This window comes from Aythya ferina (assembly GCF_964211825.1).
Source record: "Aythya ferina genome assembly, chromosome: 2".
Classification (NCBI taxonomy): Eukaryota; Metazoa; Chordata; class Aves; order Anseriformes; family Anatidae; genus Aythya; species Aythya ferina.
In genome coordinates this window covers 155,759,212-155,783,577 of record NC_140297.1, presented here as the reverse complement: position 1 = coordinate 155,783,577, position 24,366 = coordinate 155,759,212, and the positions used below count along the sequence as shown (strand labels likewise).

Genomic DNA, 24,366 nt, shown 5'->3' with positions numbered 1-24,366 from the left:
CTGGTCAGGCGTATTGGGTCCAACATAGAAGTGCTGTCTGGCTGGATTTGCAGGACAGAGCTCCGTAATTTGTGTTTAGTCATGTTTGTAATGACAGCATGAGCTCCTGTGAAAATGAGGAGCATCCCTGACTAATTCCTGCTCTCCCACCTGTTTCTTTGAATTTAAGGCATGTGTCTCATCTGTGTTTTTGTCTCATTGTACATCTGAATGCACATTTTTTTCTAAGTTAGCAGTTTGTTGTATTTCAGGGATAATTATATTATGAAAATTGATTGCATTGGGCAGCAGATTTAAAAAGGGATGATAAAATCTTTCTCCTTTTTTTACTGTAGTGCTTTTTTACTACAAGCACTTTCAAATATAATACATTATTCTGTACAGACTTATGAGCTTGATAGCTTCTATTTTCCACTTTATGTTTCTTTATGTTTTGTTCCCTGATATATATTTCCACTCACGGGAAACCTGAAACTCATGGGATGGGAAGAGCACATACTGTGTTATTCAATTCAGCTATGAGGAAAAAAAAAAAAAAGTACAGCATGTTTATTTGCAATTTATGAGCTGTCAAACAGAATCTAACATGCAACAAAACCCATGCTTCGAGCATTTTGGTTATCAGGCACATTTTTAGATGATTTGTGTTTTACCTGGACAGGCTTATAGACTGGGAGATGGCAGAGTTATGTATGGTTGGTTGACCACAACTGAAGAACAGCCCCAGATATGCACATATTGGCTTTCTGAATACAATTGACTTAGTTTTCAAATGACTACTGGTACTGAAGCAGGCACTTAATTTGCAAATGTACTTGTTGTAATACATGCAAATTTGCTAAATGCAAATACCCTTTTTAGCTGCTTGAGCAGAGCACTCTGCATCATTTTATTCACAGCCTGAAAATCTACTGAAGATTCAATTTTAAGGCTAGCCTTCTGAGGCCTGATGCAAAGCACAGAAAAATCATGGGGTGTAAGATTTACCCAGTATGATGAATATCAAGCCAGTTTTTATATGAGACAATTGCTCGGACTGTCCTTACAGTCACTGGGGAGACACAGGCCCATTTAGGACAATAAAATGTGTTATCTGACAAGTAGTGCTCTCTAACTTAGAATGACATGAACTGCAACTTGTACTTGCTCATTTTTCTCCACTGACCAGGAGAAGAATGTAAATGACTCATTCAGTTTTAGACATCTATATTTGGTGAAATTAATCTCATCATAGGTTTCTAAAGATAGTTAAGATAAATATGAGACTATAAATCTCCTCTGCGGACTTTCTAAATTCCTTTTTCTAGCCCCCTGAATAATATATTAAAAAATTAATAGCCTAGTTTAGACTTTAAAAGTGGAAATTATTGTCTCCCAATTTTTACCAACTGTGGAGAGATATTTTTGAGGTGTTACACATCTCACTCTGTCCTCTTAAATTCCTTAGTATTATTTAAGAAGAATCACTTGGGTATTGGGGAGGGGATTGGTTGCTTCTTTTCTCTGCTTTTTTTCTTTCTATATACTACTAGAAAGTTCCACATTGCAAAATCTGGCTGTCAAAGTTGGAGAGTTGATTTATGTCTTCCTCTGCTTTATAGTTTGTGGTGCATTTAATGTGGACAGTCCCTATGCTAGGGACTGGATCTCAAGGCTATATCAAAGCAATGCTGCATAGTCTAGGGGTGGTGACATACTTCACATTCCCCAGGGTGATACAGAGACGCTTTAGTATTACCAGTCATACAACTAGGGCGTTTATTACATGGCCTCATGTAGCATGATAAGGAGAACCACTTATTGTATATCATTTGCTCGCATTTTCCAATGGTGAGATAATATTGCATTTAGGTCAGAAATTGGCCATAAATCACAGAATGGTTAAGGTTGGGAGTGACCACGAGAGGCCATCTGGTCCAACCCTTTACTCAAACAGGGACACCCAGAGCAGGCTGCCCAGGACCATGTCCAGGTGGCTTTTGAAGATATCCAAGGAGGGATATCCCATAACTTCTCTGGGCAACCTGTTCCAGTGCTCAGGCCCTGCACAGTAAAGAAGTGCATCCTGATGTTTAAACAGAGCCTCCTGTGTTCCAGTTTGTGCCCACTGCCACTGAGCACTACTGCAGAGCCTGTCTCTTTGCAGCCTCCCTTCAAGTGTTTATATACATTGATAAGCACCAAAGACTAATAAAAAAATTCTACTCAGGGGAAGGGTAAACAATGAAAAGCCCAATTCTTTCCTCTATGTCCTGACAGCCTTCCAGAACATGTACAGGTTTAGCGGTTCAGCATAAGCAGAAATTGTATCTGTCCCTCTGCAGGTACAATGTGTACTGTGGAGGACCCACATCCTAACAGAAACTCGTCCATTGGCAAAAAACATCAAATGACTATTTATTGTGTGAATAAACTGTAGAGCTTTAACATTTCACACCTACTGTTCTCAAACCTGGTATGTTTCTCTCTCTGTGTTTTTTTCCCCTAGAAGAGCTTTCCACGGAAGACACGTTATCTCAGCTTTGTACAGAGCTGCAGGTATTTTCTTCAACAGAATCGGTCTGCTTTTTACGCGTCCATTTTTCAAGTGCAGTGAGACAGTACAATCATCTATCAGAGTGGGGAGAGAGGGAATTTGGTGCCAACAGAAAGTTTGCTGAATGTTTCTTTTTCACCAACAATTTCACATAATTTTGATTATTCACTTACATAATGTTTCTGTCACTTTTAACGAGTCACCAGCTGGATTGCTTTAGGATCCTTCAGTGATCCTAGCCCTGAGTGTCAAGAGTATGCACAAAAAATGACTTGGGGATAGGGTGCAATTACAGCTTTTGTGCTGACAGGAGAAAAGATTTTTTGGCAAGTTGTGCAGCCACTTTTTTTTTTTTTTTTCAAATAAAAACACCTAAATGTGTAGGGAGGCTCATGGGAAGACACAAGTGATTTTGGCACAGTGTGACTGAATTACTGTCTTGAACTTCTGCTGCGTTGGCTTCAAGTGAGACACAGGAAAGTCAAGGTTGTCAGGAAGAAATGCAAACGGCAGTTGATGACTGGGAAAAATGTTTTGTAATCAGAGATCTAATAGTTTTGATTTTCTCAGGTTATTAGCAGGAAAACAGGATAGGAAAGAATGGCAAAATAACAATTAATGAAGGGAATTTGAAACCAAATCAAACTGCAAGTACATTTATGCTACGGTTACAAATGGTAAGCTAATGTTTGTCAGCCATGTGTGAAAAATATTTGGAAAGGCGAATTTCTTGATTCTATGTCATAAGTTGGATTCTTTGAAAGAAATTTGATTTCATTTAAATTTGATTTAGGGAAACCTAAATTATGTGGCTCAACTCAACTAGATTGCAGAAATTTAGAAACCTTAAGTATATAGGGGGTCAGACAACACTCACTAGAGACTCCTTAGGACTTATTTTTTATGAGTCCAGCAAAGTCCAAACTGGCTTGGCATACAACAGAAAATGACAGCTCTTTTTTTTTTTTTTTTTTTTTTTTTGTATTTTCTTATTTATGTCCAATTATTATTCTCCTAAAAAGCTTCTTGACTTGTTTTGCATGGCCATATTAGTAAAGTAAGATTGCCCTTACTGTTTTTTGAAAGCTGCCCATAACAGTGTAGCAGCAGAAAGGAGAACACAACAGCTAGAATGGCTTTGGGTTAACAAAAACAAACAACAACAACAAAAATCAACTATGATTTTCCTATATGCTAGGAAAATATTTGGCATTAGCATCCTTGAATCATAACTTTGTACTGATAATGTAATGATTAAGACAGTGAATTTGCAGAGACTCTTTAGACATAAATGTTGAGACCCTGTACAATATTGTTGGGACCTAGAGGAAGCACTGACCAGCTCTGCAATGTATGTGCAGAAGTTGTGTGGACCTCTGTATGGTGTTCAGATGAGTATTGGCAAAGCTCTCCCTGTACTTTGCCTCTAGGAATATGTGAACTGAAACCATTTCTCTTCAGCAGAAAATACGAAGAGCAGTCATTTATAAAGGAAGAAAATGCTATTAAAACCATACAGAGAGAAGCCTGTGGGGTTAGTTTCCCATTACCACTGTGTTACCAGAGTCAGGCCCGTTTTTAGAATTAAATAAAAACAAAAGAAGGGAAGAAAGTGAGTTTTACCCTATTTTGTATTCAACCCAAGGACACAGCAGATATTCAAAATGAGAAAATGGAAGGACAATATTTTTCTAATTGTGTGATTAATTTGTAAGCAATCGAGCAAAAAATAATTCCTCCATAAAGCCCTCTAAATGTGTTTTGCATAACAGTGTTGTTAAAACCAGAATACCCTGAGTGGGGTTTGAAAGGTGCAGTCATGATTAACAGCCCAGCAGCAAGTACTTGAGCAGAATAACCAGAATCATATTTGGTGATCATTTTAATTGTTGGGCTTTGCTTTGAGGAACTGAGTCCTTGGGAATTAACCTGCATTGCAAGGGTTGCCAGGCTCTTGCTCTGTACATGGCAGCAAAATTCTCACAATTAGGAGTAGGTGTTGCCTGACTTCCTTTATTTCCTTCCTTTATTTTCCTTCCTTTATTTTCCTTCCTTTATTTTCCTTCCTTTATTTTCCTTCCTTTATTTTCCTTCCTTCCTTCCTTCCTTCCTTCCTTCCTTCCTTCCTTCCTTCCTTCCTTCCTTCCTTCCTTCCTTCCTTCCTTCCTTCCTTCCTTCCTTCCTTCCTTCCTCCTTTTCTCCCTTCCTTTCTTCCTTCCAGTTTTCCTTCCTCCCTTCCTTCCACTCTTTCATCTTTTCCTTCCTCTCCTCCTTCCTTCCTCTCTTCCTTCTTTTTCTTCCTTTCTTCTTTCCTTCCTTCTTTCCTTCCTGTTCAAAAGGTTAAGAATCAATAAACTAGAAAAATAGCCATCATACCCCTTGTCCTAGCATGGCTGACATTAATAATTCATGTTCTTTGAAGACTGTGCTTTTGGTCTTTGATGTAAGAAGTAGCTTACTGGCTAAATTTCAAATAAAAATAAAATTGAATACAGAAATAAAGAAGTGTCCTAACTCTGCAAAGAGTGATATATGGGGAGTATCTGTTGTTTAACAACATGTTTTCTCTGGTACCAGCATGGGTACTGGAGCTTGTGACATTTTGGACAAATCATTAAAACAGAATAGCACCCCAACAAAGTAAACTCTGACAATACCTGTGGTTGTCATCCATATATGCATCTTCTCTGTTTCTGTCTCACACAATTTGGTTTTAATCATGACTTAGTTTGCAGTGTCACCAGTCTGAAAATTAACTGCATAATAAACTGTGCAAGACATAAGCAGGCTTTCAACTAGACTGCAGTTCCAACCAAAAGAAAAAAAAAAAAAAAAAAAAAAAAAAAAGACAAGACCTGGACAAGAAAGAACAACTCCCTGTGGTATTATTTATGGTATATTTCTGGAAGTATTACCTGTTTCATAGAGGCAGGTAGAGTCCCTAACAACAGATACAGTCTCTGTTGCTTTTGTGCCAATCCAGTAAAGGTAAAATGCAATGCCTGTCTGTTGTTGAAGAAATTGTCAAACTGGGAGGGGTCGGTATGCAGACTTTGCTGATGACCTGCACTCCTTGGGCTGCCACGCTTCAGTGCAGAATTCCATCTGGGAACACCAAAGATCCCATCCCATCCCCGTGTGGGACAGAAGCACCAGCAGACTCTGTGATGTCTGTTTGAATTGTGTGTTGACACAGTGCTTTTTTGCCTTTTTTTTTTTTTTTTTTTTTTTTCCTATAATCACCCATCTGGCATTTTAGTGTGACGTGGCTGAGAAGGATTTATTTTTATTTTTTCTTGCAATCAGAAAGGAGACAACGGGCCATGCTGCCATGCTTTATTATTTCAGAGCATCCAGCACCATCTGGTGGGTAGTTTGGAATCTGCCTTTTTTTTTTTTTTTTTTTTTTCTTTTTTTTTTTTTTCCATTTACTACATGTATATCTACACTAAAGTTTCTGGAAAAAAATGAAGCTGTTGCCACTTCACAGAATGACAGAATCACAGAATGGGTGAGGTTGGAAGGGACCTCTGGATGTCATCAGGTCCTAGCCCCTGCTCAAGCAGTGACACCTATAGCAGGGTGCCCAGGACAATGTCCAAATGGCTTTTGAATATCTCCAAGGAAGAAGACTCCTCAACCTCTCTGGCCAGGTGCTCTGTCACCTGCACAGTAAAGTGCTTCCTGAAATTCAGACAGAATCTTCTGTGTTCCATTTTGTGCCCATTGCATCTTGTTCTGTCACTGGAGCCTGGCTCCATCTTCTTTGCACCTTTCTTTCAGGTATTTATACAAATTGATAAAATCCACTCTGAATCATCTCTTCTCCAGGAAGAACAGTCCCAGCTTTCTCAGCCTCTCCTTCTAGGAGAAGTGCTGCAGTCCCTTGTTCATCTTGATCTTTTTTTTTCCTCCAGATACATAACTGAGACTCTGCACTAAAACTCATGGCTTTTAAAAAGAAAAAGCAAAAGTTTCTCCTGCATTATTTTGGGGTAAAATAACTCAAAATAGTGGCTTTAATAATAGTTCTAAATCAAGGGGATTTGTTGTTGTTGTTTTTCCTAAAAAGTCTTAACCTAAGATGCTACCTGATTTTCTGAAATGCCATTCTCAGAATGCTCTTTCTCCCCTCCAGCTGCTGAGCAACCCAGAGAAGATAGCAGAACAGATAAGCAAGGACCTCGCCTGGCTTTGCTCCCACCTCCTGGCCCTGTGGACCCAGTTCCTGGAGGTGGCAACACTCCATCCAGAAGTCACAGCTTATCTGACTCAGGAGCATCATATGCTAAGGGTAACATTAAGAAGTTAAAAGCAAGTTCCATAATGGTAACCTCTTGACAGACATTGGTGATGTACATGTATCTGGATAGATATCTCTCTTACTATTATGTCTTATGAACCATTATGGGAGATGTGGTGAGTAGGACAAGGAATAAGAAGAGAAATTAAAATTAAAGATTTCAATTTTTGCAATGATGTTGCTTTTATGATACCCAGAATCCTGTGCAAAATGAATGTACACTGAATACTAGAATCCAGCATGGAACATGAAGTGGGTGAAAAGAGGTAGATGTGCCCCATATTTGCTAGGTATCTGTACATCACAATTATATGTTTTAAAAGGCATAAGCATCACAATGCGAAATAACCAAAAGATGAGTTTATCTCAATTTCTTTCACAGAACTACCATGAGGAATATAGATTTGTTCTCTTCACTATGTCACATACATACAGCTAGTTCTTGCCTTTCTCCTAGTGAGTTTCACAAAAGGAAATATTAATACTGTTCATGTGGAAATTGGTTCTTGATAATAAAGAAGGCACAAAAGCAATTGCCTTTTGGGCTAACTGTATCAAAGCTGCTTACCTGATTAGTTCAGCAAGTGCTGTGCCTTCCATGAGGACGTTTTGGGTTATTGACTATACATCATTTTCATTACATTGGTTGAGCTGAACTCATAGCCTGATCTAATCATTAAAAAAGAGACGTAGAGAAAAGTAGGGTTCATCTTGCTTAGCTTTAGAAGGCTACAGTGTAGGTGCTAACATCCCAATTTACATACTGGTTCTTGTTAAAGTCAGTGGAGGTCCAGTCACTGGAGATAAGATAATGTTTATGCTTGCAAAAGGGAGACATAAAATTCAGAAAGAGGTAGATGATGCTGAGACTCCACTGGCTATTTTAGCTATGTCTCCTTTGACTCTGAGAGGACTGGATGGCTTGATCAGCCAAAGGACCTAACTCTGTAGGCCCCCAGCTCCAGCAAGGTGAATCCTAGCCTCAAATTATGACAACTGCTGGCATGACCTGTGGTAAATGATGTACCTTCATGTACATCAGCTCCTCCCTATCTAAGCTGTGTGTAATAAAACTTTCCTAGTCCTAGAAAACACTTTGAGAGCTCCAGATAAACCAATGCGCTCTTTTTAAAGAAGTGATAGTCATTCTTTTATTAGAAAAGCCATTTGTTGAAGTATGGCTGGGATTTAGGGAGATGCTGAGATGCTGTGACATGTGGTTTTCACTGCCATTCTCTGACACCATAATAGAGGTCGCTCTTACAAATATTATTAGTTATGTATGGGCTGCAGTTTAACAGTTCAGTACAGTTGACTGCATATTATGATGGATTGATTGAAACTCAAAGCTTATTCCAGGGCAGATAGAAACACTGAATTTTTTATAGCTTATTACACACTCTGTGCTCTGCCAGACACTTCAGATCTGTGACTCTTTTGTAATTGATTATCCAACACTGAGCAGATCAAATGTCTATGAAGAGATTTGAAAAGCTCTCATTTGTAAGTATCGTGACATAGGCAGATGTGTTTCTGCCATGACGGGGCTTATTCTCCTCTAGGCTGAAGTGTAAAACTTCCTTTATCATCTTGGGAACCACTGTGAATGTTCCCACAGAAAAGATGATCAATCATGAGTTGTTCTAATTTAGTAACTCACTCCACTGCTGCTATGATTTGTACAGTGGGAAAGGAAGAAATCGTCCTTGTTTTAATATTACAAGGAAAAAATGGTAAATCTGACAGCTTTTAGAAAAGTAGTCAGAAGATGCATATAAGAAAATCTTGATTTCCTCTCAAGGTACACTTCTTCCCTCCCAGCAAAATATGCAACAGCAGCAGCTGCTTTGTGCTGGACTGGGAAAGTGAAGCAGAGTTGAGCTCTTTGTTTTCTTTCTGTCACCAGAGTGGTGCAAAGCAGACAGAGCATACTAAAGAATCTGGTCCTGACAGTCATTTCTCTGTTTTCAGCTTGATTGTGCTTGGCACCTTTCAGTAGATCTTAGGTTTAATTTGTATGTTTCTTCCTCAGGTAAGGAGATTCTCAGAAGCCTTCTTCTACACTGAGCACCAGAAACTTGCTGTGCTGACATTCCAGGAAGGCCTGTAAGTAACTCATTGACTCTCCTCTGTCACCGGGAAGGCTGAAAATGTAGTTGCTTAAAATATTTTTCTACCAAGACTGAGGTCTTTTCTGCTGGGTATGGAAGGCTTTGGTTTGAGAGAAATCACTAGGTCTATTCTAGCTCCATATTGTAAATCCATTGAAATCAATGTCAAATGTAAGTAACTCCAATCAGGCCCAAGAGATGATTAATTTTAAGATTCCTGTAAGACATTTCTTTTTCTTTCTCTGCTCTCACAATACTTACGACATCAGGGAGTGGCTAAAACACTGTAGCAAGAGCCTTCAAGGGATATGATGTGGTATATGATGCCTCTTTCCCTACCTTTCTTCCAAACCAGGTACATGTCTCTGCAGAGCTTATCTCCAACAACATCAGCCTCAGGGTAGTCAGAAATATTTTTGATGTCTTTCTTCAATTAACTTCTAAACCTTCCTACACCAGATCTAGTACTGGCAATTTTAAAATGAAGTAATAGCTGAAAAGCAACAGAAAAAATAACATTTAAGAGTTTGCTTTTTACTCTTCCTTATAATATTTTTAGTTATAGGCAGTCATGGATTTATTTTAGTCTTTAGTCCATCCCTGCTTTCTATATCAGAAAGGATCATCTGTACATGCAGATAGGAACCTTGATTCATTAAACAGACAACGCAAAGATGTGAATGTTCACTGGAAGCAGCAGTGAAGGACCACACGGGAACACCACAACATTAGATGGAGGAACTGTAGGAGTGATGTGAGCTCAGGGCTGATAATTTGTTGATCAAGAATCAACAGTACAAAACACTTTGGGAAAATAAACAATGCACTGGGCTGCATTCACAAAAATATGCTATGAAATGTGAGCAAGGTGGTTATTTCATAGAATCATAGAATGGTTGCAACCCTCCTGCCATGGGCAGGAACACCTCCCACCAGACCAGGCTGCCCAAAGCCCCATCCATCCTGGACCCTCCAGGGATAGGGCGTCCACAGCTTTTCTGGGTGGCCTGTGCCAGTGCCTCACCACCCTCTGAGTGAAGAATTTCTTCCTTATATCTAATCAAAACCTACCCTCTTTTAGTTTAAAGCCATTACCCCTTGTCCTATCCCTACACCCCTTGACAAAGAGTCCCTCCCTAGCTTTCCTGTAGGCCCCCTGTAGGTACTGGAAGGCCGCTGTAAGGCCTCCGTAGAGCCTTCTCTCCTCCAGGCTGAACAACCCCAACTCCCTCAGCCTGTCCTCGTAGGAGAGGTGCTCCAGCCCCTTGATCATCTTTGTGGCCTTCCGCTGAACTTGTTCCAATACTTCTGTGTCCTTCTTGTGCTGGGGGCCCTAAAGCTGCATGCACTACTCCATGTTTCCATCTGCTTGACACTGCTTGCTTTTGACCAAAACTGCAGAGTATGAGGGGCCCCTTTCAACGCTGCAGTAGTGCACATCCTGCCTTCAGTTTTAGCTAGTGATTCCAAGTAGAGAGCATGGATACTACTCAGGATCTGACCCCTGATGGCAGAGTTAAAGGAAAGCAGCTCAGATTTGAATTTCAAAGTAATGTCCGAACTTTTGCTGCACTGAAACAGCCTGTTATCACAGGAGGACCACAGCATTACCAGAACAGAAACCCACTTTTCAGAAGTGGCTTAAAGGCCATGACATCAGGTTCTGTCATGATGATAAGTCTTAAGTGAGACATCTGTTTCCAACCAAGAGCAAAGAAGAAAATGAGTTTCTCAGAGCTGTCGCTAGGAACATTAAGGCTGATTCAGTGCTGGTGGAAAAGGCCATGACTTCATTAGTGGATGGGTTATACAAGGGTACCTTTTTCTGACAAACTAGAGCAGGGCCATGGCTGCAAGGGCCCAGCTGTGCTCACTTAGTTCTCCCATGTCAGTTTTTAAGTAAGCTGTGTACATGGAAAGACCCATGGCAGGACCCCAGGGTGAGGTCAAAAACACTCACGGCCCCATCTAAGCAAACACAGCCCTGCACAAGGGGAAGCCTAATTGCATGAAGTGCTTTTATTTCTCCAGACAGCCACAGAGCTAGCCCATTTCCTACAGATAAGCATAATTTTCCTCAGTGATTATCAAGGAGATAGAGTACAAAAAAATAAAATTGCTTGCAAATGCTAAAAGTTGATCTGTGAGGTAAATTCGGTATATACAGGCCTCATGGCAGAGTCCTGTTTTCCTTTTGGTTGTGGTAGATGGTGCAGTTAGAAAAGCAGAATCTTGGCTCCCACAGTATTATTAGTGTTGAGGGTGCCAGCAGGGAGTATTAATTGTGTTCAAAGAGGCTTCAGATGAGATCAGCTCTTCGTGTGCTGGGTGCTGTACAAACAACTCACACATGAGCAGGCTTTTCCCCCAGTTATTTCTTCCTTGTTACCAGATGAGGGTTTTTTTTTTTTTGCCTCCCATACTGTGGTTGTGAATTCTGTTAGGTCATGCACCTACATGCGTGGCAGTACTTGACTGCTCAAGTAGAATAGGAAGTACAGTTTCCAATAGGTTGGATATCACACAGCAGGTGGCTCTAGCAGGTGACATAGCCTCCCAACACTTTGCAGAAAAAAATATTTTTTCCTACACCTATCATTAATGATTCATTTTTCTTGTGCCAGGAACTGGTCTCAAAGCAAGTTTACTTATGATTTTTACATGTGGCCTTTAGTATAAACAACAATGCTGTTTATTAGTATGTCAGTGAGAACTTTGTTATGGTGCTAGGGCTTAACTCCAAATTCCCAGGTGTTGCTGCAGGCAAGACTGAGCAGCTAGCTGTTTGTGACTTCTGTCTGATTCATGCTTTAGCAATCAATGACTCGCCTATCTTTGAGAAAAAAATAGCTAGTAAGAGCAAATGATAGACAACAACAATTATGTTCTGAAGTTGAAGCCAGTATGCTGGTTTGCACAAGGTTTTTTGTGTATGGATATAGGAATCTTCTGTGCTGGCATGTGCTGACAGACCAATTACAAGAATTACAAATTTGTTGTTTAAGTTTTGCTTCATAATGTATAAAGAGTGTTTCTTCCAGTTAACTATCACAAGGTGATTACCTGACTCCCGCCAATGATAATCAAAAGTATTATCACTGTGCTGTCCTGTGGTAGCTGTCCAGAATTACCTTCATCCAACTGTCTACAAAAAACTTGCTTCCTCCCTCTTTATTCCTTAGGATAATGTATTTATTTTAGCCAAATCCACATCCCTGTGCCAGCTTAATGTAACATTCCTTGATGAAATCCAGGTAGCATTTTACATGTGCAAAAAGATGGAACAGAACAGCTATTCTAGTTCTACCAACAAGCAGTAGCTGAACCAATATGCCTTAGCTCTTTCATAAGTGTGTGAGATACCACACTGCTCTGAAGACTGGCATAAGCAAGATAGAGGGCCTACCATGTGTCCTTCTTGGCCTTGTTCCCCGCTGTTCTGGTCAAAGACATTTTTGATTATTGCTTCCTGCACCTGGGTTTTGAAAACCTTGGAATAGTCAGAGCAACAGACCTCTTTTCCTGATGAGAAAGCCAGTGGAGGGGCCCAGTCTCAGCCATCTGCAGTGACCCATGGGCTGACAGCAATGAGTCATGGAGCAGCAGGAGTGTTTTCCAATAAAGAAAGAGGTTTTGCATTGAGGGACTGTGCAAAGAAATCTCTATCAGAAAGAGAAATCAACTCATAGGACATGTTCTGCAAGCACTGAGTACTCCTTTCAAACACACTGCCTCTGTCTTTTCCTACCATCCCCCCGTTAGTAACTGAGTATGCCTAAAGTTATCCACAGTCCACAATACTTACAATATTTGTTGTGATATCCAAATAATTCATGTTATTTGTTTTAAACATCTGTTATGGACACAGAAGATTGTTATTACACTAGAAGTACTACTGAGTGTGGAATAGAACCTGAAGTTCTGTTCCCTCAAACCTACTTTTTCCTTTGTCTGTTTATACCACTCATAGTTTTCAACCACCTTCAGTGCTCTTCTATCAAAACAGAAACCTTGGTGTCTTTGTCCTTAATCTTATCAGCATGGTGCAGTGGAAAATACTACTGGACTTCTCTGTGTCAGATATTTTACATGCTCATAGAAAGAAGCAGTTCTTGCTATACACAATTTGCCTGGTAGAATTGTTGAGGGGTTGTATGTCTTTATATCTACTCTGAATGCTGTGCAGCAAACTCTTAGTACATTCCTTCAGCTGGGTTAGGTTAGCCAAAGACAAATTCAAATGATGAAAACTCCATCTTATTTCTAACAGCTTTGTGCAGATGTACTTTTTGTTCTGGTCATGTGACTGTTCTTTTGTCATCATGTCTTCTGAGTGCAATGCTCCTGGTGTAATGAACTCGTCTCCTTTGTGTGATATCCTTCAACTTACCACAGTGGTCTTTATTCTACTCCATAAATTCAGCCAGATGTGGACTAATTTGTTAGCATTTTACCTAAACTGGCATTGACAGACATTTTGTAATTTGAAGAAGATTATAGATACTGAGTTTTAGTCTCAGGGCTAGCTCTGCAACATGGTCCATGGTGCGACAGACTGGGAGCTATTGCAACTTGGAGGGAATTTCTGAATGAATGAGCAGCAGAGGACATTACATTGCAGGTAGTGTGGCAGATGGGTTGTAGCAGTGATAAAGAGAGGGGAAAAAACATATCTTCCCACAAGGAACTTCCTTTTGCCTAGATGACTTCCAGTCTGCCCTGCTGCAGGGGATTGTGCCATTGTCCATGCACACCTTGGCATTTGTCTTTACTGAACTTCACGAGATATCTGCCTGCCCATCTCAGTATTACCTGCAAACCTGCTGCTGTGCACCCTGTCCCATCACTGAGGGTGTTAAATACAGGCATTAAATGGTATTGCCCCATATCAGCTGAAGGGCAGACACATATAGTAATTGTCTACATATCTGCCTTTGCTGCCTGGCTTGCAGTGACTGAGAAAAAGCATGGTAACCATTCGAATACTCAATTTCTTTTGTCCTTTGCTGCCAGGATCCAAAGTCACGGACAGATTTCTACAGAAATTCGTAATTCAGAGTACTTCACCAGCATGCCCCCGCTGCCAGCAGAATGCCTCGACATAGATGGGGACTGGAACACACTTCCAGTTATTTTTGAAGACAGGTATATGGATTTGCCTTGCAAAGGTGAGTGAAACACCCCAAGGTACATGAGACAGCTTGAGCTGAGGAGGTTCACTTCCCCAGCTGAAGGTAAATGATCCTATATAACTTGTGCTGACTCTGCCTTGGATCAAAGCACAACCCACTGTAAAATATAACTGAATCCTCTGTTTTCTCTCATAATGAACTTTAGAGTATTTCCTGTAACTTCATAGTTTTCATCTTCCAAGTAAGATGTTAAGTTGCAAGGACTGGAGGCAAAACCTAGAAAGAAAGCAAAACCATTTTTATTACAGCAACTAACTTCATACTCAGAGTGACATCTAGTGTTAAGAAGAGTCAGAACAACAACAAAATAAAATTTGTGTGAAGCCTAACATGGTGTCCAAAAGGGAGTATTGCTTTTTTTTTTTTTTTAAAAAAAAATCCTCTAGAGTAGCCAAACTGGATTTTTCATTAAGAAAAAATACTTAGTTCTTCAAGCGTATAGTAAAACCTCATAGCACTTGCTTCCCTTTTCAACAATTGTTAAGTGTAGCAGAGAGATAGTATCATAAGTAAGTATAGCCCAGTAAAGATGACCCGTAGCCATTTCCAGAGCTATCATACTTGCTAAATTTTGACAGTAACAATTACAGATATTTAAACTATGAAACTCCATATTAAACTGATTCACAAGCAAGATCTACTCTTCATACAATGTGGTACAACAGCAGGAGTGCAACGAAATGCCAGCTTTGATTTACCAATTCTAGAAACTAGCAGTATAAATACAGTTGTACAGAGGAAAGTTTTTTTTTTTCACCTAACTGTAACTGTTTACTGAGCATAATTCCAATTAAATGCCCTGGGCCATTTGTATTTGTAATATAACTCTAATGTAAAGATAATTCTTAACATAATAAATAATGTAGAGATAATTTACAACATAAATATACATACTTCTCTAGGCCTTACAATCACTTTTCCAAGTCCTACATCACATTGGGATAATATGTCATGTTCTTGCAGATACCACTTTTTTTTTTTTTTTTTTTTTCATCATTTCAGATCAGAATTTGGATGTTTTCCCAGATTTTGAGGTTCCTGAACATACACAAATGGATGTAATAGACAACAAGGAAGATTTTTCGTCAAATGATACCACTGCAGTAACAAAAGGGGACTTTGGAAAAGGTACTCTGCTAATACACACAGACAGGATAAATGGGAATCTGTCCTGCTTGTACAGTGGTACTGAAGGTGCTGCTCATGCAGCAAAGGGTTTAAACCCACACTCCACATCTCAGGTATGTACATTGAACAAAGAAGGCCAAAGGAAACCTGAAAATATTTTTGTTTCAAGTAAGGAAACTACTGACTCAGAGCCAGGCAATACAGAATGCACATCAGAGGAATTTAAAACATGTAAAGAAGTTTTATTAAAAGACAATAGACTTGCAGCAGATGTTACCTCTGGAGACATGAAACCTAGCAATAAGGATGCCCACAAAAGTGAGCCTGTGTTAATTGTCAGTGCTCAGTATGAGTGTGAAGCATGTGGAACTGATAGCTTGGAAGACAGGTCTGAAATACAGAAAACAGCTGAATCTGGTCATCCTGAGAATAATTTCACTTCTGAGCTTGCACTGAGTGAGTTAACCAGTCTTGAAAAAACAGCAGATACAGACAACAAGACTCTGCTGCCCGTTTTGAAAGCTTTGCCTGCCCACAGCTTGGAAGTAAAACTGTTCGCAAAGGAGCAACGAACTGAAGAGTGTGAAGAATTTACCCTGATGTCAGGAGTTATAAAGAGATCCTCCTCTATAATATCTGATTCAGGCATTGAAAGTGAACCAAGCTCAGTGGCATGGTCTGATGCTCGTAGCCGGGCTCTGGAGCTGCCCAGTGATCGAGAGATCCTGCACCATTTGGTATGGAGACACGCCATCCACCGAAATTCCTTGGAGGGTGGCCACACAGAAAGCAATACCAGCTTGCCCAGTGGAATCCAAGCATCACTCACATCCATTAGCTCTTTGCCCTTTGAAGAAGAGGAGAGAGAAGTGGAGCTTACCAAACTGACCAAGTCTGTTTCAGCTCCTCAGATCAGTAGCCCAGAAGAGCCTGTGGAGGAGGTGGATATATCCAAACACAGCGAAGCAACCTCAGGAGACTCAGAAGGATATTTAAAAAGTTGCATGGAAACAGAGGACGAAGATAGGCAATTAATCATGGACTTCTCTGGGTGTCATATCACCACTGAAAGTGGACAGCTAGAACCAAAAGGACATCCCATACCCACTGCCAAACACAGTAGTGGTCACATGGAATTACATAAGGAGGAGGCAGAGGAAAGTCTTTCAGAGACTTACTGTAGTTTGGAATGTGCAAAACCACCTGCATGTCCAAAGTCACTCAGAGATAACATCTCTGAATGCCAGTCACTGGAGAGCAATGGTGAGTGCAGCTTAAAAACACCAAGGGCTAATAATTACTTGGACAAAAGTACAGAAAAGTTTGATGCATGCACCAAGGATCCAAAGGACAAACCTAAGCCTGACAGTTTTGAAATAGAACAAGGCTTTTACACCGATATCAGAGTAACAGGAGAGGAGAGTTTCTCACAAAGCATAAAGGTGTTACCAGATACTTGTAATCCTGTTTCAGCTGCTTCAGAGACTTCAACAGAATTTGGCTCAATGCAAGGAGAATGCGGTAGGTCTCTTGCTGATGAGAGCCAGCTGGTGTACACAGAAATGCAGGGGTTACAAGAAATTGAGCTCAATGACTCACCTGCCTCAGCAGACCCTGCTTCAGGATCCTACCAGGATGAATACCCTCAGGAACCCGAGAGCCAAGACCATAAACTTGTTGCTAATGGCACTGGGTTTCATTCGGTGACGACAGAGGGGGTAGCACTGGAAAGCAGAAAGGCTGTTGATGTGGTTAACCTCTCTGTCTCTTGCACGGCCACATGTCTTCCCTTTTCTTCTGTGCTCAAAGAGACCCCTGCGATGGTCGGCTTCTCTGCAAAGCAGGCTGTGTTCCCCATCACACGACAGCCTCTAGGCTCCTTTGGAGTTGTTTCTTCTAACTCAAATGAGGTGGATGAAGAGGCCAATGAAAGGATGCTGAAGTAAGAATGTCTAATTACTTTTAATTAATGTTGCAGTGATGCCAAGAGACCCTGACAAAGTTCAGAGCATAGTGAAAGTTTGCATTCAGAGACAGTTGCTGGAATTACAGTATAAGTTATCCAAATAGACATATGGTTTATACACAATAAATAATCTAAGTAGACAGGAAGAACAAAAACACAGAGAATCAAGATCTTTAAAGATTATTAGGTCCTTAATCCTCATGGAAATGAGTGGGATTTAGGTGTCTAAATAGGCTTTAAAATTTGGCATTCCATCAACAAGTCACATTACCAAGACGTGGATATTGATCCCAGATATTTGCTTCACTATAACAGTGTCATAGCTTGTTTTTCTTTTCTGCTTAATTTTACTCATTAGTGAAACTATAAAAGGGATACACAGATTGGTTGGCAGGGCATCAGCTTCAGTGAAACTGGAAAACGTGAGAGTAAGCATACTGAGAAGAGGTGTTTTTGTTTGTTTATTTGTTTTTCTCTTGTTTCTTACCCCATGAAAAAAATGCCAATTCATGGTCTTGATTTTACAGTAGCCTATGCCACAGACTGACATGCTAGTAAATATACAATTTTGTTATATTTTTTGTGTCTCTGCTGTGCTGAAGGAAAATGGTAGCATGGGAATTTCTCAACCCATTCACCCATGTTGGTTCTCTGCACGTGCATTCATTTGGGACCTAAGTTTTACTTTCATTTTTATTTTTTTAACATCTTGAGGTTCATTTGATGAACCCTGCTGTAAATCCCGCTTGATATAAGCACAAAATATATTCCTTCTTTGTGAAGCAGAATACTTAACCATGTATTCATGCATTGATGAATTCAGGGCCTCTAGGTCCATGGCCAGAATATTAGATTTTTTGTTCTTGAGTCCTTTTAATGTCAGTAGGGTTGATGTAAGTAATTTTCACCATCATACTGATTGGCCTTAGGCTACCCCCAAGGTTTAAAGGTTTATATCTCCTGGCCAGGTCCATCACAGTTTTCTAATTCTACACTTATATTGCGATTTTGAATTCCTAAAAGCTCTGGATAAGTTTTTCTACTTAAAAAGCCACTGAAGTGTTTGTCACCTTTGGGTAGCTTCAAGGTGAGTTCATATGTCAAACTTTAGGCCTTCATCAGAGGAGGGGTTATCTTAATTCTTTCAGCTCTGAGCTGCTTTTCCACTTAGCCACTAAATGTTTTCAAGACTACCCCAAACCAAACCAAACCAAACCAAAATATGTCATCTCTGTAATGAGGTGTACCCTTAAACTCCACTGTCTGAGGAATGGGGAGAGCAACCTGCCTATAAATGTTTCTGATGGTATAATTTTGCTTTTCAGTGTCAGTATGTCTGAGGACATTTATAAGATGCAAATTTTGCAATTCTGCATTTTATTCTCATAGTTCTTGGCCACCAGAAGATTCTTTGTGTTCCTGTAGCAGGTGTGAGATACTGAAGGTTTTTACCTATTCCCTGTATGGCATCAAACCATTTGGGAATAGTTTTTCTTCCCTGCATCTTGATTTCTCTCAATCAGAATAGAACCTTCTTATTTCTAGTTTGAGGGTTTTTTGTTGGACACCCAGTTCTACTGTGATTAATTAATCTATTCTCCAGTTTTTATCAGGCCAAAGAAAAATTTAAAAAAGAGATGAAGATTGAAGGATTTCTGTACAGTGACTTATCTGTACTAGCATCTGATATCCCATATTTTCCACCAGAGGAAGAGGAAGAAAATTTGGAAGATGGAATTCACCTGGTTGTCTGTGTCCATGGGTTGGATGGTAAGACCAAGAGGAATAGATATGTGTAAGAGTCACTCAAGTGTAAACAAAACAAAAGAAAGGCATATCGTCAGGAAGTGAGAAAGAACAGAGAGTCTATGGAAAACATTTATCTTAACTAAGTATTCAGTTTCCTTTATGTTATTCAGTTCATTGTAATAAAGGGTCTAGGAAAATATTAAGTATTTTCTTTATGAAATGGGTGCTGCACTGTTTTGTTTTGTTTTGTTTTTCTGTTTTATTTTATTTAATCAGAATTCTACACCAAATCACATCATCCCTTCAGCATACAGTAAGAGTACACTACAGTAGTTCCTCTTGTCTTTCCGGAGGTATCTGGTTGTTTAGCAGTATGTCACTGGGATGACATTATTAAACAAAATAAACTGATATTATAGGATAGATAGTGGCTGGACTTAGAATGTGGGAAAATTGAAATCAATATTCACTACAAAGGAAGCCGGGCCTGAAATATTTTAAATACATGCTTTCTAAGCAGAAAACAGATATATTAAAGTTGAAACTTCTCTTGATAAGCTATTGGCTTCAGTGGGGAAGGTGAAAGCATTAACCTTGAGACTATGGAGAAGGAAGGGCAGAGCCTCAGAAAAGTGTGAAATTCTCCTTGGTTTGTGCAAGAACCATTGCCATCCAATACACCAATGACAGTGATAAGTTTCTTACGAAGAGAAGGTACCTCCGTTTCCAGAAAAAATAATTCAGAATACCTTGTAATTTACCTAATATGGAATTGGAACATTTTGTTCATCTCCCAAAATGATAGAAACATAGAATGGCAAAGATTGGAACTTGAAAATCATGTAGTTCTAACCACCCTGCTAGTCTTGTAAAATATTACTAGACTGACATCATTTTAGCACCAAATTTAATTGTGAGAGGAGAGGCAGGCTGCTGTGCATATGAAGGCACATCCTTATCCCCCTTATCCAGGTACATGTGCTGAAGTTCCCAGCATGGCTGCAGTGTCTCCTTGGGGTGTCACCAGCTGCAAATTGGGAAGGTCAGATGTTAACCTTTTGATGACGCCTTGTCTTACCTACATTGTTCAGCAATTAAGGGACAGAGTTATTCTGGGCCTGATCTTTGCCTTCTCCTCCCACTTTTTAGAGAGCACATGAAGTGCCCAGCAGCAGGATGTGAGGTCCAGCCCTCCTTGCACATGTTGTGGGTATTCTTGCTCTCCTGATGTTTCAATGCATGATCATATGGTGTGGTGAGCTGCCTTAGCAGCATTTAACAAGAGGTCCCTGGTGCCAAGGTTTATAAGAAGGTTTATAAGAAGAAAAATTTATTAAATTGAATTTATATATATATATTCCTGTTGAATCGCATGTTATAAATTGCCATCTGTTTCCAGGTAACAGTGCAGATCTACGGCTGGTAAAGACTTTTATAGAACTGGGACTCCCTGGTGGAAAACTGGACTTCCTAATGTCTGAACGAAATCAGGTAGTGTAGAGCTAATTTCTGTCTTCATTTAGATCTCCTACAACCTGTTGCCATTGCTGCAAAAGGACCTTCAGTAAGGCTCTTTCAGAAGCTGGATAAAGCAAAAGCACTGAGGAATTTAGGGAATTTTATGTAGGATTTAGTTCAAAGGCCTGTTCCTGTCTGAGGTGATAGGGTATTCAAACACACCAGGAAAGATTCCTTGCATTGAACTCAAAGTTCAGTGTATTACTTATAGGACTAAACCTTAGAGAAACCAAATTGATTTATCCTCTCAGTTTGCAAACTTAGCAGCTGGGTGCCTCTGCCTTTTGGATGCTGTACAACACAGCACCGACAGAAAGCAGCAGGTTTAGTAATGTTAAATTCTCTGGAGGATTAGAAATATCCAGAAGGTGTTGTCAGTTGCTTTTGATGCATCAGCCATTGTTTCTCCTGTTGCAAGGCTTGTGAGATTTATTTTCTTGAATGATAAATAAGTGTCTTCCAGAGCAATTCATTGCTAGCCTAGGCAGAACACCAGAAATGAATTCTTTGGCCTGCTTCGCAATGAACCCATATTTATGACACCTTTATGCATAGAATAAGGATTTCCAGTGCCCAGTCAAAAACATTATTCTGATTTATGAGCAGCCAAGAAACTAGAGTCAAAACTCTCTTTGTTCAATAGCTTTTATATTTTGAAATGGCCAGTTGTTGTTTGTCTGTGAACTTGCCGCCTTTCAGTGTACATCTCTGCCAGAAGTGGACTTGCATGGTTAATGTGAACAAAATGGAAATAATGAGGAGACCAGACTTGCATCGAAGTTTCTCCTGATGCTTTGCAAGGCTGAAAGGATTAGCTCTTACAACATCTCTGTTTACTATTATATTGAACCCATAATGGAAACTTTCAGTCCTCCTGTAGTAAGGAAGTGTGTGCAAGTTCACATAGAACTGGATAGGACCGATATCTTTTGATGAATGTTTTGATGCTTTAAAACATCCTGTCACAGTTTTTTCCCTGCTCTGGGAACCACATTTAAAATGATCCATGAAATCAGTCATTTAGCTGAAGTTTGCTTTACAGAATAAAATTTAAGCCACATTTTTATGCACTCATCTGTAATATATTTGACAAGCTCAGTCAGGCTGAGATGATACTGAAGAATGGAGGTATAACCAGGTGAAATATGACATTTGATGTGTTTTGTTTGTGGTTAATGCTCAGGCTGGTATTCTTCCATTTTTAAACAACCTGAAAGATTTGGGATAATGAGCCTAAGGGGAAATTGTTAATTATCAATGCAGGCTAAACAAACCGGCAAGAGGTTATTGGACTGTTTGTAGTATAGAAGAACATTTATTTTAAGGCAGTGTTGCAAAGTGAATATGCTCGTTTTCCTTTGCAAGAGCTGCAATTAGTAAGATGGGTTGTGTTACAAAAGCATTAATTACTAGATATGCTTGCTCTGAATAGCTGTTCCAACATTTGATGATTTTGTGGCATCTCATTAGTTACAAATTTGATTTAGAGTCCTGTTAGAGTGCCAAATGACACAGTTCTGAATAAGATCTGCCTGCAATTGTATAGACTAGACAATATATTATTAGTTTTATTGTATCAAAACTACCATAACTGTTGCAAGCAACAAATTGTTTAAGTCCCTCTCTGGCACTCATTATCTTACTGACATTCTTGAATAACAAACACACAGCATTTAATTAAGATGGCCTAATAATTTTGTGATTGTGTCTGTAGTGTCAACATCACCTATATGTAGTGTATAAAGCTGTAACTATTTTATTATAGTAATCCATTAAATCCAAAATATAAAAAGCTTTTCTTCCACATGCAGAGTACGGTGCCTGGAGAGGCTAAGCAGTTCTCAACCTTGTCAAGTCAGGCTGCTTTAAAACCTTACTTTTGACTCTGAAATCGGCCTGACACTATTAATCTTACTATTAATAAACCTTAGGCCCAGATTTATCCAATTATGCCTAAATTAGAGGCACAGTCACTAGAGAAACAGAAGCAACCACAGAAGGTAATGTAATCCCCTTAAAATACAGTTTCTAGAGGGCCCTATTTCCATACCCTACAAAGGAAGCACAAGGTAACTCCTGTCCTAAATTGAAAGCCCGGGTCATATTCCTGAAGCTAAAAGGCACAATATAGAGTCAAAGAACCTCCGCGATGAAAGATTTTGCCTTATCTTACATGGGAGCTTAATGAAGACAATTAATTTCCATACGGGCTATACTGAGAGCCCTAAGACTGATAGTGACAAGTGTTGTTACTGTTAAAACTGTGTGAGAAAAAAAATACTTGCCTTGAATAAGTTAACAATTTTAGTTGAAATAATTTTGATATTAATCTGAAAATGAAAATTTATGGCTGTTTTCAAAGGGCTTCTATTTTGGGAGGACTAAGCAACAGAGAAAAATTCTTCCCCATTGAGCAAGTACAAAGAAAATTTGGACTAGTTATTACTTTTGTGATTGCAGCTTACTTTGAAAATAACGTTAGTCTATGATATATGTATACTTCAATAAGAGCAATATATTTGAATTCACCTACTCAATCCTTTTTACACTAGACTGATACTTTTGCTGATTTTGATACAATGACTGACCGATTGTTGGATGAAATTATTCAGCATATTCAGTTGTATAACCTCTCCATATCCCGAATAAGGTAAGCATTCTGATAGTTAATTGTCTGTAACTATTTGTGGTCATCAGCATTGTTCTGTGAAATTAGCTTTTTCAAAAGTGTCCTGTGTCAAAGGCCATTGAAGTCAGTGAGCTGAGTTTTTACATGTGTTATAGCTGGAAGAGTATCCACTAGGCTGAACAAAATGTAAAATGATAGCTAAAGGATGATACTGAAAGCTCTGATAGAGTCCCCTCAAGAGCAATTTTTGCTGCCTTTACATTTAATTTAAATAACATACAGATGGATTTTGGCATTAATATAATTCTGTTTCTCCTAACAGTTTTATTGGACATTCCCTCGGTAATGTCATCATCCGATCTGTACTAACTCGCCCCAGGTTTCGCTATTACCTCAACAAGTTACATACATTCCTGTCCCTCTCTGGACCTCACCTGGGAACACTTTACAACAATAGTACTTTGGTTAGTACAGGTAAGAGTTAAATGGGAAAGCTATGACTTACTGGAGTCCATGGCAGAGTATATGAGAGAGCAACATGTGGAGGTAGCAGTAAATTGTGACAACGTGACACATACACTGTACCTATGGCAAATATTTGTTGAAGACTTCAGACTCAGAGAAAATAGCAGTGAGAGAGGCTTTCAGGGCCTACTACATGGTCCAGCATTGTGGAAAATCCAGGGGTGTGGAGCAGCAAGAGATGACCTTTCTTCCACTGTGTTCTTCCACTTTTTATACTGCCAATAAAGAGAGGCATCTCCAAGGCTGAAGAAAACACTTACAGTACTATGGAAAATGAATGGCCCTATGTTCACCCTTCCTGAACGTTTATGTTACCATGACACTGGATAGTCCAGAGAGACCCTTAGACTTTTCTCTTTGTTTATTAACAATACAAGAGAAAACAAAGACTTACACTGAGTTACAGTGCTAACTGTACTGTAATCTCTTCAAGTTTATTATTATAGGCACACAACTTCAATCCCCTTGTTTGATAATCAGCAAAAAGGCTAAAAATATACACCAATTTTATTCCAGGTCTGTGGCTCATGCAGAAGTTGAAAAAATCAGGGTCACTTTTGCAATTGACCTTCAGGGACAACGCAGATTTGCGCAAGTGTTTCCTCTACCAGCTCAGCCAAAAAACAGGTGAGTAGGGCTTAATGTTGTGTAAATGTTGGGGGATGTTCCAAAGGATTGTGCTAGATACTATGTATTCCAGGGGGTAAAG

General features: G+C 39.5%; 1 protein-coding gene across 4 annotated transcripts in view; it reads left to right on the top strand.

The window, feature by feature from the left end:
* FAM135B (family with sequence similarity 135 member B) overlaps nucleotides 1-24,366 on the top strand; it is a 285,977-nt gene that overhangs the window by 245,861 nt on the left and 15,750 nt on the right. For 3 of the 4 annotated variants that reach the window (XM_084510349.1, XM_084510350.1, XM_084510348.1), the window contains 10 exons: nucleotides 2,489-2,538; nucleotides 6,675-6,830; nucleotides 8,872-8,945; nucleotides 13,964-14,118; nucleotides 15,145-17,212; nucleotides 18,840-19,006; nucleotides 20,385-20,476; nucleotides 23,056-23,153; nucleotides 23,455-23,606; nucleotides 24,174-24,284. In XM_084510349.1, the coding sequence (XP_084366475.1) occupies nucleotides 2,489-2,538; nucleotides 6,675-6,830; nucleotides 8,872-8,945; nucleotides 13,964-14,118; nucleotides 15,145-17,212; nucleotides 18,840-19,006; nucleotides 20,385-20,476; nucleotides 23,056-23,153; nucleotides 23,455-23,606; nucleotides 24,174-24,284 (3,123 nt within the window). The remainder of the gene's footprint in view (nucleotides 1-2,488; nucleotides 2,539-6,674; nucleotides 6,831-8,871; nucleotides 8,946-13,963; nucleotides 14,119-15,144; nucleotides 17,213-18,839; nucleotides 19,007-20,384; nucleotides 20,477-23,055; nucleotides 23,154-23,454; nucleotides 23,607-24,173; nucleotides 24,285-24,366) is intronic. The other variant, XM_084510351.1, reaches the window with a different exon arrangement.